The following is a 17,201-nucleotide window of genomic DNA, read 5'->3' as shown; positions in this document are numbered from 1 at the left end:
TGGACTATTGTAATTCATTATTATCAGGTTGTCCTAAAAGTTCCCTGAAAAGCCTTCAGTTAATTCAAAATGCTGCAGCTAGAGTACTGACAGGGACTAGAAGGAGAGAGCATATCTCACCCATATTGGCCTCTCTTCATTGGCTTCCTGTTAATTCTAGAATAGAATTTAAAATTCTTCTTCTTACTTATAAGGTTTTGAATAATCAGGTCCCATCTTATCTTAGGGACCTCGTAGTACCATATCACCCCAATAGAGCGCTTCGCTCTCAGACTGCAGGCTTACTTGTAGTTCCTAGGGTTTGTAAGAGTAGAATGGGAGGCAGAGCCTTCAGCTTTCAGGCTCCTCTCCTGTGGAACCAGCTCCCAATTCAGATCAGGGAGACAGACACCCTCTCTACTTTTAAGATTAGGCTTAAAACTTTCCTTTTTGCTAAAGCTTATAGTTAGGGCTGGATCAGGTGACCCTGAACCATCCCTTAGTTATGCTGCTATAGACTTAGACTGCTGGGGGGTTCCCATGATGCACTGAGTGTTTCTTTCTCTTTTTGCTCTGTATGCACCACTCTGCATTTAATCATTAGTGATTGATCTCTGCTCCCCTCCACAGCATGTCTTTTTCCTGGTTCTCTCCCTCAGCCCCAACCAGTCCCAGCAGAAGACTGCCCCTCCCTGAGCCTGGTTCTGCTGGAGGTTTCTTCCTGTTAAAAGGGAGTTTTTCCTTCCCACTGTAGCCAAGTGCTTGCTCACAGGGGGTCGTTTTGACTGTTGGGGTTTTTACGTAATTACTGTATGGCCTTGCCTTACAATATAAAGCGCCTTGGGGCAACTGTTTGTTGTGATTTGGCGCTATATAAATAAAATTGAATTGAATTGAATTGAATTGAAATTGATGCATGTTGTCATTTTTAAGTCCAGCACCTGCATCTTCTAAATGATGGTTGCACTCATGTGGGCGTGTCACAGGCACAGAGCAACAGTGTGTCAAAAACCAGACTGGTCAGACGTGCCAGACCAGTCAAGAAATAAAACTGGTGCAGCTGTTAAAAAGCACCAGAATCTTGAAGGGACAAACTTTGTTATTTGAAGTTTTGGATTTGTTTTATTTTTGATCGTGTCCATAGTCTGACAGGTGCTTCAGCTTGTCCCGACTCACCTGACGGAAGACTTTCAGGCGATCCAAAGGAGCAGATCCAGTACGCGATACTGATCCGGCCACAGCTCCTGCCATCAACTGCCGCCACACGTAGCCAGACGTCTTCTCCTCCTCTGAAAAGTCATCGGGCACCGTCAGCTGCTCGCCGATATCCAGCATCTGCAACGTCCATCAGGCCTGTGAAACCTTCACAGCTCAAAAACCCACCATGTCCCTGTCAAGCTGTTGACACACAATATTTGGACCTTTTCCAGAACCTTAAAGTTTCCTGAGAACATAACCGCAAGAACCACAAGAGTGTTTGAAAAGTCAGACTGTGTAAAATGCATTTTTAAACTCTTACATTTAAATGTGGCTGCAAAGTCACACAAAGAAAGCTAAAACAAAAAAAAAATCAAACACTTTGTTTCAACTCTGGTGATGAACATCACTGAAGGTCGGCCACTCAGTCCCATTTTGCATAGAGACCTGTAGGTGGAACATTTTTTTTTAGCTTTGAAATAGATTCAACAAAAATTCTACAAGAACACTGGATAGATGTACAAAAAAAGATCCAGATACACCTGGAAAGAGTCACGAGGTCAGAGGGGTTTAGTGATGCTGATATCTTTGCAGGAGAATGAAAATCCAAGTCTTTAGGGTCCTGGTGCTTCCTGAGACTTGGACTCTAACCAGTGACCTGAGGTGAGGACTAGATGTCTTTGGTCCCAGGTCTCTGTGGAGGATCTTTGGGTCCTGCTGGAATGACTTTGTGTCCAATGAACAGTTACTTAGTGAGACTCAGATGAGGAGGATCACCGACACTGTGAGGGAACATCAGACACCACATTTAGTCCATGTGGGAAGTTTCTCTGGACATGATCCAGGACACAGGAGTCTCGGAGGACCCCAGAGACCGGAGAAGGTCAAGGAAATGCCCACGTTTCACCTGACCAAGGACATGCCCATAGAGTGCAGTTTTAAACAGAAACAAAGTGATTATCAAAGATTCACTGCTGATGCTCAGAAATGACATGCACAGTGAAGGCAGGGGGGCCGATTTTCTGGAGGGACCATTTGGTCGGCGACACTGATCGAGGTGCAGTCTGAACACAATCTGATGGCAATCTAAATATTCGAGACGGCACCCCAACAGCATTTGAAACAATCTGATTGCGGTTGGGGGTGAATTCAAAGCGGGCCATGTCACATCCAGCAAGAATGGTCCTCCCCAGCAGCGCGCTGCAGAGGACCTTCGCAGCAGCTACAAGGTGCAATTGTCATCACCACAACATCATTACAAATGCCACCATTTACTGGCCACATATCAGTTGGCAACACAATATGTATTTCGAGGAATAAATCATGCGTTCAGATCCATATATGTGAGATAGGATTAAATCCGTCACACGTTCTCTCTCTCTCTGTCTCTCTCTCTTCAGGACATCAGGTGTTTAGTGGCAGGTGGACCTGCTGCTGTCCAGACAGGCTCACACACACGCACCGAAGCAATCAGATGATGTGAGCCCACGCTGGAGCACCGACGCGATCAGCTGTTATGAGCACACACACGTAGCTGAGTGATCATTTCATCCAGCCTCACGCACGTGCAGCAAAGCCATGAGCTATTATGTGCTCATGCACAGCGCGGCCGGTCATCCAGCTGACGTGACAGCTCACAGCACGGCTCTGTGATGCACTTCCCTCAGCGGAGTGCATTTGAGTGGGGTGTTACAGCCATGTCGAACATATTATTACAGACATGTTATCTAACCCATAAGTGGGGATGTCAATGTATGTGTAATATCATGCTTATTATGGATGTAACAGCCCGTTCAGTCTGGTGCACATAATGATTGTGTGCCACAGACTTTGCACGTTACTATATTTCCTTTGCGCATCCCATATGGCAGGGGTGCCCAAGTTCGGTCCTCGAGATCTACCTTGCTGATACTCTTAGTTGTCTCCCTGTTCCAACACACCTGCCATATGGGATGCACCAGGGTGAAGTCCGGCTCATCCTGCCGCAGTCGGGACATGAATTGCCCTCAAACGCGATCAGTCTGTGTCGAATGCTGTTTTGACACCGTGAGAATATTCAGAATGCAGTCAGAATGCAGTTAGAGTCCACATCGACTCCCATTCGATATAGTTCTACCTCAAATGCATCTCAACAGTTGGGTGCATGTGCTCAACTTTCAGGCTGGTCGTACGGCTGTGCTGACTGTTTGGAGTGCACCTCGAATTTCCATTTGGGCTCATTCAGCCACTAGTGTGACGCGGAAAAAAGAAAAAATTAGCTTTTCAGTGGCGCCTTACTTGTGATGAACATAATGCTCCATATTGCATTCAATATATTTAACTTATTTAGTATTTGCCTACTGTGACCAATAATGCTCAAAAAGGGTACAAACACAAAAGTAGTTTTGGAAATGCATTCTGAAGGGAGTAGCTGCCTTCCATTGCAAACATTATTCCATATATAGTGAGGAAATAAGTATTTGAACACCCTGCGATTTTGCAAGTTCTCCCACTTAGAAATCATGGAGGGGTCTGAAATTTTCATCTTAGGTGCATGTCCACTGTGAGAGACATAATCTAAAAAAATTCCAGAAATCACAATGTACGAGGTCTGTTACAAAAGTATCCGACATTTTTATTTTTTTCAAAAACCTGATGGATTTGAATCACGTGTGCTTGCATGAGCAAACCTTGAACCTTCGTGCACATGCGTGAATTTTTTCACGCCTGTCGATTGCGTCATTTGCTTGTAAGCAGCCTTTGTGTGAGGATGGGTGGAGTCTCTCTGCGTTTTTTCATTCCAAGGAAAAAGACGGAACGACTGGAGCAGCGCCGCATCAAATTTTGCCAGAAACTGGGTGACAGCCAGGTGGAAACCATTCGGATTATTCAGACGGCTTGTGACGATCCTCTGGGCATCACACAGATTAAGGAGTGGTACAACCGGTTTAAAGACGGCCGCACAGCGGTGGAGAGCGAGCCACGCTCCGGTCGACCATCAACATGCTGAAATGACCAGATAATTTCCAAAAGCGCCTTCGTGTTGAAGTCTCACAGGACATGTTGTGACATGCCCACCTCTTCCACAATTTCTTGGATAGTCACACGACTGAAAAGCCACCGAAAGCCGTCTGAATCTTCCGAATGGTGGAAGAGGTGGGCATGTCACAACATGTCCTGTGAGGCTTCAACACGGTGGCGCTTTTGCTCTGCCATCAGCTTCGTGCCGAAGCCATCAGCATGAATTTCGCTGCAACTCTTTTCATGGCCAAATCTGTCACAGTGGAATGTGCCAAAAAAGTGCTGATATCCACCTCTTCCGCAATTTCTCGGATAGTCACATGACGGTCCCACATCACCACAGCATTCACTTTGGAAATTATCTGGTCATTTCAGCATGTTGATGGCCGACCGGAGCGTGGCTCGCTCTCCACCGTTGTTAATCTGTGTGATGCCCAGAGGATCATCAACGAAAGCTGTCTGAATAATCCGAATGGTTTCCACCTGGCTGTCGCCCAGTTTCTGGCAAAATTTGATGCGGCGCTGCTCCAGTCATTCCGTCTTTTTCCTTGGAATGAAAAAACGCCGAGAGACTACACCCATCCTCACACAAAGGCTGCTTACAAGCAAATGACACAACCGACATGTTGGGAAAGTGTAAGTACACGGACCCACAACAGGGGGCGCAAATAAACGGACAATGGAATAGGTCAAATAACAACACTTTACTGTTGCGAACGTGCACAACAAACACAACAGATTACACAATAGATCAAAGGTCAAATTACAAGGTGTCGTGTGGGCAGGCTCGAAGATAGGAGACGCCTGTCCAAAGCAGAACCGGAACCACACGATTTCCTCCGCCACCAGACCCCGGGAATACTGGAGCCGCCAAGTCCCGAACTCCCAGGTGGCCACTGGCTCCGCGTGTCGGACCTGGTACTGCTGGCGAGGAAGAAAAACACAATTAAACGTGGGTGCGTCTGCACCCAGCAATCTGCACGGCAGGGAAGCTACCTCCACCTCTCGTTGGAGAAAAAGTCTGTTATCACTCACAAAAATCACAAAAAAAGGCTTTCTATCAAGCAGTCAGGCTGAGGATATTACCTTTCAGGTAGAACGATATCTCGGCAAAGAGGTGGAGATGATGTCTTGCTGATATACCGATGCAGATCAGATGAGTGGTGACAGCTGTCACAGGTGATGAGTGTCAGCTGTCACCCCGGCTGCTCATGTGAGGCGGCAGCGCCCTCTGGTGCCTGGAGCCCGCACTCCAGGCAGGGTGCCCTCTGGTGGTGGTGGGCCAGCAGTACCTCCTCTTCAGCGGCCCACACAACACGACAGGCGTGAAAAAAGGTTCAAGGTTGGCTCATGCAAGCACACGTGATTTAAATCCATCAGGTTTTTGAAAAAAATAAAAAGGTCGGATACTTTTCTAACAGACCTCGTATGATTTTTTTAATAATTTATTTGTATGTTTCTGCTGCAAATACGTATTTGAACACCTGTGAAAATCAGTGTTAATATTTGGTACAGTAGCCTTTGTTTGCAATTACAGAGGTCAAACGTTTCCTGTAGTTTTTGACCAGGTTTTCACACACTGCAGCAGGGATTTTGGTCCACTCCTCCATACAGATCTTCTCTAGATCTTTCAGGTTTGGAGTTTCAGCTCCCTCCAAAGATTTTCTATTGAGTTCAGGTCTGGAGACTGGCCAGGCCACTCCAGGACCTTGAAATGCTTCTTATGGAGCCCCTCCTTAGTTGCCCTGGCTGTGTGTTTGGGGTCATTGTTATGCTGAAGACCCAGCCATGACCCATCTTCAATGCTCTTACTGAGGGAAGGAGGTTGTTTGCCAAAATCTCATGATACATGACCCCATCCACCCTCCCTTCAATACGGTGCAGTCGTCCTGTCCCCTTTGCAGAAGAGCACCCCCAGAGTATGATGTTTCCACCCCCATGCTTCACGGTTGGGATGGTTTTCTTGGGGTTGTTCTCATCCTCTAAACATGGTAAGTGGACTTGATTCCAAAAAGCTCTATTCTGGTCTCATCTGACCACATGACCTTCTCCCATGCCTCCTCTGGATCATCCAGATGGTCACTGGTGAACTTCAAACGGGCCTCGACATGTACTGGCTTGAGCAGGGGGACCTTGCTGCCCTGCAGGATTTTAAACCATGACAGCATCATGTGTTACTAATGTAATCTTTGTGACTGTGGTCCCAGCTCTCTTCAGGTCATTGACCAGGTCCTCCTGTGTAGTTCTGAGCTTTCTCAGAATCATCCTTACCCCACAAAGTGAGATCTTGCATGGAATCCCAGACCGAGGGAGACTGACAGTCATCTTGTGTTTCTTCCACTTTCTAATAAATAATCATAACAGTTGTTGTCTTCTACCAAGCTGCTTGCCTGTTGTCCTGTAGTCCATCCCAGCCTTGTGCAGGTCTACAGTTTTGTCCCTGGTGTCCTTAGACAGCTCTTTGGTCTTGGCTATGGTGGACAGGTTGGAGTGTGATTGATTGAGTGTGTGAACAGGTGTCTTTTATACAGGTAACAAGTTCAAACAGGTGCAATTAATACAGGTAAAGAGTGCAGAATAAGAGGGCCTCTTAAAGAAAAATTAACAGGTCTGTGAGAGACAGAATTCTTGCTGGTTGGTAGGTGTTCAAATATTTATTTGCAGCAGTAACATACAAATAAATAATTTAAAAGAATCATACATTGTGTGTCTCTCACAGTGGACATGCACCTAAGACGAAAATTTCAGACCCCTCCATGATTTCTAAGTGGGAGAATTTGCAAAACTGCAGGGTGTTCAAATATTTATTTTCCTCACTGTATGGGCACTTAAACGCAACATAATTTTTTTTTTTTAAACCTTCGGCAAAAAAAATCTTTTTTTTTAATTGTTTTCATATCTCAAAAATGTGATGTGATTGGTAAAAACTAACACCCAATTTGGATTCAGTGCCCCCAAATTACCCAAAATATGTTAAAAAAACTCCATGCAATTATTTTATGAGGAAGGAGAAAAAAAAACAGGCAAGTTCCTGGTCAAACAGTTAAAGCAGCATCACTCTTGTAACTTAATATCAGCAATTCAAAAAGGGAATACAACAGTAACTGACACCAAACAAATTAATGAGGTGTTAAAAAGGCACTTTATACTCCTGATGTACACCCAGATCTGAAAGCACTGACTGACTTCTTTACTAATATTGATCTGTCTAACCTGTATCTATTGATCAGGTAAAGTTGTTAGATGGCCCTGTGACAGAAACAGAAATACATAAATCTATACTAGGCATGAAGAATGGGAAATCTCCTAGGTTAGATGGCTTCCCTATAAACAGTTCATAGATATCTTAGCTCCAGTCCTAGAAGAAGTATACAATAAAGTATTTGTTTTACAATCTCTTCCCTTGACCTTCGATGAGGCTTTAATAGCAGTCATTCCAAAAAAGGATAGGGATCCATTACAACCCTCTAATTATCAGCGTATACGTTTACTCAATGTAGACTGTAAAATCCTAACCAAAATTCTAACAATTCGTTTAGAGAATGTTTTGCCAGGTATTATTCATACAGATCAGGTAGGCTTTATGAAGAATAGATCATCAACAGATAATATGAGAAGGCTACTGCGCCTAATAAATCTGAACAGAGAGAAAAATAGTCCTATTGTTGCCCTCTCACTCGATGCGGAGAAGGCTTTTGACCGTGTGCAGTGGGACTTTTATTTGCAGCTTTATCATATTTCAGGTTTTCATATTCATTTATTACATGGATAAAAATGTTGTATATTAGTTCCAAGGCATCAATGATAACAAATGGTGTTTTGTTGCCCTTCTTTAGTCTTAAAAGAGCCATGAGACAGGGGTGTCCTTGCTCACCCTTGCTGTTCAATATTTCATTGGAATCACTGGCAGTCATCATAAGAGATAACACAGATATAAGGGCCATAGAGGGAGGCGGCAAACAACACAAACTGCTGCTTTATGCAGATGATATACTGGTCCTACTGGAAGACCCAAGTCATTCAACATCTCACCTGATGGATACAACTTTATTCTAATGTATCAGGATATAAAATTAATTGGACAAAGTCTGAAGCAATGCCAATATCTGGGATTAGTAGTGGAGATATAATGACAAAATTTGGTTTTAAGTAGATACAAAAAGGAATGACATATTTAGGAATTAAAATACGCAGGGAGGTGGAAGAAATGTCACATTTAAACTTTGATCCAGTTTTACAAAAGATAAAAATTAATTTGGTCAAATGGAACAAATAAGGTTGACTTTGTGGGGAAGAGTGAATGTAATTAAAATTGTGGTTTCACCACAGTTCAACTACCCTCTTACGATGGTGCCAGTTACACTGCTCTCCCCCCACTCCATTTTTAATAAATATGACACTCTGGTTAAGGAGTTTCTCTGGGATGGGAAAAGGCCCAGGATTAAGTTAACTAAATTATGTTTACCCAGGGACAAGGGGAGGGTTGGGCTTACCTGAGCCAAAATTGTACTACATGTCCTCTGAGATGGTGAAACTTGTGCTACATTGGACCAGACAATATAATTTAGACTGAACTGTTTTAGAATAATCTTTATCCTCTCCGTTTACACCCGTACAGCTCCTGCCTCAAAAGTCAGGTACAATCTCTAACCCTATTAAGCTGCATTCTAAGGAGGTTTGGATGAGGATACACAAAATGCTTAAATTATCTCATTGTAAACAGTCATATTTGTCCTTGTGGCAAAATCCTACAGTCTGTGTTGGTAAAACACCAGTCTACTGGAAGAGTTGGCACAACCATGGAATACGTACACTGGATAATTTGTATAATTTTGACGTGTTTATGTCCTACAATGATGTACTGAGTAAATATAACTTAAAGGGAAAGGACCATTTTTGGAAATATCTTCAGATAAGGACCTGTGTTAGGTCGGCAAATGGAAGACAACTGCATTTTGAAGTATTTGGTTTTACCACCTCATCATCACAGAGCCTTAATCTTCTACAGAAGAATGAATTCTGCAATCAGCACTGATCTAAAAACTTTGAAGGTTTTATGGGGAAAGGACTTTGGGGTCGTTTTCGGGAAGGACGAATGGATGAAAATAATTTCACAATGTGGAAAATTTTTAAGGGAATGTAAAGGCAAATTTACACAATGTAAGACTGTACAAAGATATTATTGAACTCCTGTGAGACTGAATAGATTAGACCTCATGAATAACTCATTGTGTTGGAAATGTCAATCAATCAATCAATTTTTTTTTTATATAGCGCCAAATCACAACAAACAGTTGCCCCAAGGCGCTTTATATTGTAAGGCAAGGCCATACAATAATGATGTAAAACCCCAACGGTCAAAACGACCCCCTGTGAGCAAGCACTTGGCTACAGTGGGAAGGAAAAAACTCCCTTTTAACAGGAAGAAACCTCCAGCAGAACCAGGCTCAGGGAGGGGCAGTCTTCTGCTGGGACTGGTTGGGGCTGAGGGAGAGAACCAGGAAAAAGACATGCTGTGGAGGGGAGCAGAGATCGATCACTAATGATTAAATGCAGAGTGGTGCATACAGAGCAAAAAGAGAAAGAAACAGTGCATCATGGGAACCCCCCAGCAGTCTACGTCTATAGCAGCATAACTAAGGGATGGTTCAGGGTCACCTGATCCAGCCCTAACTATAAGCTTTAGCAAAAAGGAAAGTTTTAAGCCTAATCTTAAAAGTAGAGAGGGTGTCTGTCTCCCTGATCTGAATTGGGAGCTGGTTCCACAGGAGAGGAGCCTGAAAGCTGAAGGCTCTGCCTCCCATTCTACTCTTACAAACCCTAGGAACTACAAGTAAGCCTGCAGTCTGAGAGCGAAGCGCTCTATTGGGGTGATATGGTACTACGAGGTCCCTAAGATAAGATGGGACCTGATTATTCAAAACCTTATAAGTAAGAAGAAGAATTTTAAATTCTATTCTAGAATTAACAGGAAGCCAATGAAGAGAGGCCAATATGGGTGAGATATGCTCTCTCCTTCTAGTCCCCGTCAGCACTCTAGCTGCAGCATTTTGAATTAACTGAAGGCTTTTTAGGGAACTTTTAGGACAACCTGATAATAATGAATTACAATAGTCCAGCCTAGAGGAAATAAATGCATGAATTAGTTTTTCAGCATCACTCTGAGACAAGACCTTTCTGATTTTAGAGATATTGCGTAAATGCAAAAAAGCAGTCCTACATATTTGTTTAATATGCGCTTTGAATGACATATCCTGATCAAAAATGACTCCAAGATTTCTCACAGTATTACTAGAGGTCAGGGTAATGCCATCCAGAGTAAGGATCTGGTTAGACACCATGTTTCTAAGATTTGTGGGGCCAAGAACAATAACTTCAGTTTTATCTGAGTTTAAAAGCAGGAAATTAGAGGTCATCCATGTCTTTATGTCTGTAAGACAATCCTGCAGTTTAGCTAATTGGTGTGTGTCCTCTGGCTTCATGGATAGATAAAGCTGGGTATCATCTGCGTAACAATGAAAATTTAAGCAATACCGTCTAATAATACTGCCTAAGGGAAGCATATATAAAGTGAATAAAATTGGTCCTAGCACAGAACCTTGTGGAACTCCATAATTAACTTTAGTCTGTGAAGAAGATTCCCCATTTACATGAACAAATTGTAATCTATTAGACAAATATGATTCAAACCACCGCAGCGCAGTGCCTTTAATACCTATGGCATGCTCTAATCTCTGTAATAAAATTTTATGGTCAACAGTATCAAAAGCAGCACTGAGGTCTAACAGAACAAGCACAGAGATGAGTCCACTGTCCGAGGCCATAAGAAGATCATTTGTAACCTTCACTAATGCTGTTTCTGTACTATGATGAATTCTAAAACCTGACTGAAACTCTTCAAATAGACCATTCCTCTGCAGATGATCAGTTAGCTGTTTTACAACTACCCTTTCAAGAATTTTTGAGAGAAAAGGAAGGTTGGAGATTGGCCTATAATTAGCTAAGATAGCTGGGTCAAGTGATGGCTTTTTAAGTAATGGTTTAATTACTGCCACCTTAAAAGCCTGTGGTACATAGCCAACTAACAAAGATAGATTGATCATATTTAAGATCGAAGCATTAAATAATGGTAGGGCTTCCTTGAGCAGCCTGGTAGGAATGGGGTCTAATAAACATGTTGATGGTTTGGATGAAGTAACTAATGAAAATAACTCAGACAGAACAATCGGAGAGAAAGAGTCTAACCAAATACCGGCATCACTGAAAGCAGCCAAAGATAACGATACGTCTTTGGGATGGTTATGAGTAATTTTTTCTCTAATAGTTAAAATTTTGTTAGCAAAGAAAGTCATGAACTCATTACTAGTTAAAGATAATGGAATACTCAGCTCAATAGAGCTCTGACTCTTTGTCAGCCTGGCTACAGTGCTGAAAAGAAACCTGGGGTTGTTCTTATTTTCTTCAATTAGTGATGAGTAGAAAGATGTCCTAGCTTTACGGAGGGCTTTTTTATAGAGCAACAGACTCTTTTTCCAGGCTAAGTGAAGATCTTCTAAATTAGTGAGACGCCATTTCCTCTCCAACTTACGGGTTATCTGCTTTAAGCTACGAGTTTGAGAGTTATACCATGGAGTCAGACACTTCTGATTTAAAGCTCTCTTTTTCAGAGGAGCTACAGCATCCAAAGTTGTCTTCAATGAGGATGTAAAACTATTGACGAGATACTCTATCTCCCTTACAGAGTTTAGGTAGCTACTCTGCACTGTGTTGTTATATGGCATTAGAGAACATAAAGAAGGAATCATATCCTTAAACCTAGTTACAGCGCTTTCTGAAAGACTTCTAGTGTAATGAAACTTATTCCCCACTGCTGGGTAGTCCATCAGAGTAAATGTAAATGTTATTAAAAAATGATCAGACAGAAGGGAGTTTTCAGGGAATACTGTTAAGTCTTCTATTTCCATACCATAAGTCAGAACAAGATCTAAGATATGATTAAAGTGGTGGGTGGACTCATTTACTTTTTGAGCAAAGCCAATAGAGTCTAATAATAGATTAAATGCAGTGTTGAGGCTGTCATTCTCAGCATCTGTGTGGATGTTAAAATCGCCCACTATAATTATCTTATCTGAGCTAAGCACTAAGTCAGACAAAAGGTCTGAAAATTCACAGAGAAACTCACAGTAACGACCAGGTGGACGATAGATAATAACAAATAAAACTGGTTTTTGGGACTTCCAATTTGGATGGACAAGACTAAGAGACAAGCTTTCAAATGAATTAAAGCTCTGTCTGGGTTTTTGATTAATTAATAAGCTGGAATGGAAGATTGCTGCTAATCCTCCGCCCCGGCCCGTGCTACGAGCATTCTGACAGTTAGTGTGACTCGGGGGTGTTGACTCATTTAAACTAACATATTCATCCTGCTGTAACCAGGTTTCTGTTAGGCAGAATAAATCAATATGTTGATCAATTATTATATCATTTACCAACAGGGACTTAGAAGAGAGAGACCTAATGTTTAATAGACCACATTTAACTGTTTTAGTCTGTGGTGCAGTAGAAGGTGCTATATTATTTTTTCTTTTTGAATTTTTATGCTTAAATAGATTTTTGCTGGTTATTGGTAGTCTGGGAGCAGGCACCGTCTCTACGGGGATGGGGTAATGAGGGGATGGCAGGGGGAGAGAAGCTGCAGAGAGGTGTGTAAGACTACAACTCTGCTTCCTGGTCCCAACCCTGGATAGTCACGGTTTGGAGGATTTAAGAAAATTAGCCAGATTTCTAGAAATGAGAAATGTCCAAATGATACACTGCCTGTGGGAATGTCCAGTTATCAAAAGCTTCTGGCTGGTTGTTGTACGTATTCTAAGTGACTGGTCAGAAAGACCCGTGTCACTCTGTCTAAGACTGTGTTTACTGGGTGATGGACAGACAGCTAACAAATCAAAGGGAGAATTCTCTGTTGTCCTGGTTGGGGTTTTAGTGGCAGCCAGGATTATTCTTAAACACTGGAAAACCTCCAAAGCCCCACAGTTTAAAGACTGGGTGAACATGATGATAAAAGCTGCTTCATATGAATGAATGGATGTGTTGTGGTTCTGTCAGTGTTGGGGTTCTAGTCTCCTGTCTCCTCTTTGTTAATCTGTTTCACATCTGGTACCAGCTTTTACCTGCTCCCATCTCCTTAGGTTCTCTATATATTATTTCCCAGCCTCTTATCATGTATCACCTGTTTTCTGGTCTATCATTCTTTGTATATCCCAGCTTTTGTCTTAGTCATTTTCTCTCTGTCTCAGTAGTTTTTGTCATTTCCAGGTCTGATATCACATCTTGTCAATTTCACCCTTTTTCTTGTCTAGTATTCTCTGCATTTGACCTCTATCACCTTTCAGTGGTTAGCGCTCTCTGCTTCCCTCTGGTGACCCTTTATGCCCTCACAGGTCTTAGTCTCTGTCTTAGAATTACCTCCATCTAGTGTTCATTTGTGGTCCCTACATGTAATTAGGTCTAATCATTTCCACCTGCTAATGTCTACAGCTGTTTTCTGATTTGTTTGTCTATTTAAAGGGGCTCTGGTTCATCTTGGGTTGTGGGTTCACTGCATGTTTGTGCTGGGTTGGTTGGTTGGTTGGTTGGTTGGTTGGTTGGTTGGTTGGTTGGTTGGTTGGTTGGTTGGTTGGTTGGTTGGTTGGTTGGTTGGTTGGTTGGTTGGTTGGTTGGTTGGTTGGTTGGTTGGTTGGTTGGTTGGTTGGTTGGTTGGTTGGAACCTGTTTTTTTGCACTCTGGAGTTGAACTCATTTTAATAAGCAAGAAAGAGTTTTTCTGAGTTAACTCCTGTCTCTGAGTTCATACCTTTTCAGTAAGAAGAAAGGACTGTTTTTGTTTAAACCTGTCAGTGAGTTGGAATTCCACATCTAAGATATAAGCAATATTCCTCAACTGAAGCATTTTCTTCCGTTTCTGTGTGTCACGCTTTAGCTCTGATCTGAGCCTTGATTCCATTTTTTCCCTCTTTCTTTTGCTCTCCATCTGCTCCAGCTTTGTTTTATTAGTTGTTTATTTCCATCATGTGTTTATTCTATGTTCCATTTTGCTTTGCCACTTGGTTTGTTACTTCTATACTTTGCCCATAAGTTCAGTTCTGTTCTAGTTTGTTCTGCCAGGTTGTGTTTTTCATTGTTTATCATCATTTTTTTTCACAATTGTATTTATTGACGTTTTTAGTTTTACAATAGGTGAAAATAGTATACAGAGACAGTATATACACAAAGAATATGAATAATAAGAATAATAATACAACAAAACATAACCCCTCCCTCCCATACACTCAAAAAAGTTAGTTTCTACATATCAAAGTCTTTCACAAATCGTAGAAAGGGCATCCAAATATCCTTGAAGTCCTCTATATTTCCTTTGGCTATATAGGTTAATTTTTCCAGTGCCAAGTTGCTCGATGTCAGGTCCATCCATTGCTTGACCCCAGGTCTGTCAGTGTCTTTCCATTTCAGAGCAATTACCAGTTTTGCTTGTATCAGGCTAAAGTTGATAAGTTTCCTCTTTTATGCATCACATTTAAAGTTAGTGGGATATATTTGTAGTATACACAATTTATCATCAAGGGGAATTTTACAATCAATTATATCAGAAATTATTGTAGTTATTTGTTGCCAGAAAAGAATAATTTCTTCACACTGCCACATGCAGTGATACAGTGTTCCCTTTTCTTTACCACATTTTATACAATCATCAGGGATATTGGGGTTAAAATGGTGCAGTTTTACTGGAGTGATATACGTACTGAACAACCACTTCTACTGTAACAGTCTGAATCTTGTATTGACTGTTTTTGGGCACTTAAACAGGAATTATTCCACGCTTCAACAGTAATGTCACTTTTCATATCAGATCTCCAAGCTTGCAAATATGAATTACTGCTGTCCTTTGATGCTTCCAATAAGATATTATAAAATTTGCAGAGAAGACCTCTATTGTTATTATTCACAGCAATATACTCTATTGTGGATAACGGGGGCTCTGTTGTACCTTTCAATAAATTGGTGACAAAACTTTGAATCTGGAGGTATTTAAAAAAATGGTTCTTGGGCAAGTTTTATTTTGTTGTTAACTGTTCAAAAGACATCAGCACTCCATCATTGTACAGGTCCTGAACTTTACATATACCTTTTCTCATCCACATTTTAAAGCCCATGTTGGCACGTCCCGGTTTAAACACCCTATTGCCCCAGATCGGTGATAGAGCAGAGAGCCCAGACACCTCATTCAAAGCAACATGTGCCTGATGCTAAATTGATACAGTGTTTCTAACAAATGGATTATTTGTGTTTTTAAGCAATTGTTTAGTTTTGGCTGAGTAAAGGTAGGATTGCAATGGCAAATCTGTTATGCTTTGTTCAATATGCATCCATGAAGGAATATCCTTTTGGGCAAAGTAAAAGTAGCGGCACACAGCTGAGCTGCCCAGTAATACAGCTTCATGTTCGGGAGTCTGAGCCCTCCACGGTCATAGGGTAAATACAGAAGAGAAAGACGTAACCTTGGGCGCTTGTTATTCCAGATGAATTTAGTGATACTTTTGTTTAACGAGGAAAACAGAGTTAGTAATGTGTAGAGGAATGGATTGAAAAAGATAAAGAAACTTTGGAAGAATTAACATTTTAATAATACTGATACGACCTATCATGGAAACTGGCATTGCATCCCATCTATCTAATGAGTCCAGAACTTTTTGTACTAAAGGATCATAATTTAACGCAATTACTTTCTTTAAATCGGGAGTAATCTGAATTCCCAGATAGGTGAAGCTGTCATAAGTGCAAGTAAACCGTGTTTGAATAGGTGGGTTATTTTTATTCAGAAATAACAGGGAGCTCTTTGCCTGGTTAACTTTGTATCCTGAAAAATGACCAAAATTTTGTAAAATATTACTTACTGTGTAAATGGACCTTTCCAGATCACTGAGAAATAAAATTATATCATTGGCAAATAAAGACAAGGCCATCTGGGCCCGGAGCTTTGCCACTGTTCATATGTCTGAGTGCTAATCACCTCAGAGAGAGTTGGAAAATTTAGGTTATCCAGAAATTGATTTTGTGTATTTTCATCTTGAGGATATTCAGAGCTGTACAACTCTTCATAATATTCAGCAAAAGCATTGTTTATTCTTGTTGGGTCCACAATATTTTCTCCATTTTTTAGTGTAATTGAGCTGATGGCTCTATTGGATTGAATTTTTTTAAGTCGCCAGGCCAAGAGCTTTCCTGCCTTCTCTCCCTGGTCGTAATAGGACTGCTTCAACCATAATAAATTAGCTGCAATTTTGGCAGTGCTGAGTTCATTGTATTCAGACTTTAACAATAGAAGCTTCTTATATTTTTCATTATTGTGATGGTGAAATAATTGGTTTTGCAATTCTTTAATCTGTTTATCTATGTCCTTTAATTTATTCACATGCGATTTAGATTTACTTCTGGTGTAGCTTATTATTTCCCCCCTTATATAGGCCTTAAATGCTTCCCATTTAATTGATGCGTTAGTCTGGTCTGTCTTGAAAGAAAAGTAGTCAGTTATTTTTTCTTCGAGAAATTTCTCATATTCTACTGTTTTAAGCCATTTACCCTGAAAACGGAATGGCAGAGGATTAGAAACAAAACTGGGAATCTGAATGGATAAAACAACTGGGGCGTGGTCAGATAATAATATTGATTCATAGTTGTAGCTCTCTCACATAGATACCAGGCTGGAGGATATCAAAAAGAAATCAATACATGAGTATGTTTTATGGGTACTAGAAAAACAGGAACATTCTATTTTATTAGGGTTAAGTTGTCTCCAAATCTGTTGGGAAGGTGTCGTAGCACGGACCCACAACAGGGGGCGCAAAAGAACAGACAATGAGTAAGCCAAAAGATAACAATTTACTGTTGTGACAATACACAACTAAATATACAGAAATTGCAAAGTCAATTAACACCAGGTGACGTGTGGGCAGGCTCGAAGATAGA

General features: G+C 41.3%; 1 protein-coding gene across 2 annotated transcripts in view; it reads right to left on the bottom strand.

Moving 5' to 3' along the window:
- slc25a23a (solute carrier family 25 member 23a) overlaps positions 1 to 17,201 on the bottom strand; it is a 52,155-nt gene that overhangs the window by 14,077 nt on the left and 20,877 nt on the right. For both annotated transcript variants that reach the window (XM_034188391.1, XM_034188392.1), the window contains one exon: positions 1,156 to 1,314. In XM_034188391.1, coding sequence (XP_034044282.1) covers positions 1,156 to 1,314 — 159 coding nt within the window. The remainder of the gene's footprint in view (positions 1 to 1,155; positions 1,315 to 17,201) is intronic.

This window comes from Thalassophryne amazonica, chromosome 15, assembly GCF_902500255.1.
Source record: "Thalassophryne amazonica chromosome 15, fThaAma1.1, whole genome shotgun sequence".
NCBI lineage: Eukaryota > Metazoa > Chordata > Actinopteri > Batrachoidiformes > Batrachoididae > Thalassophryne > Thalassophryne amazonica.
The sequence above is the reverse complement of the archived record's forward strand: the minus strand, read 5'-3'. Positions and strand labels throughout refer to the sequence as shown.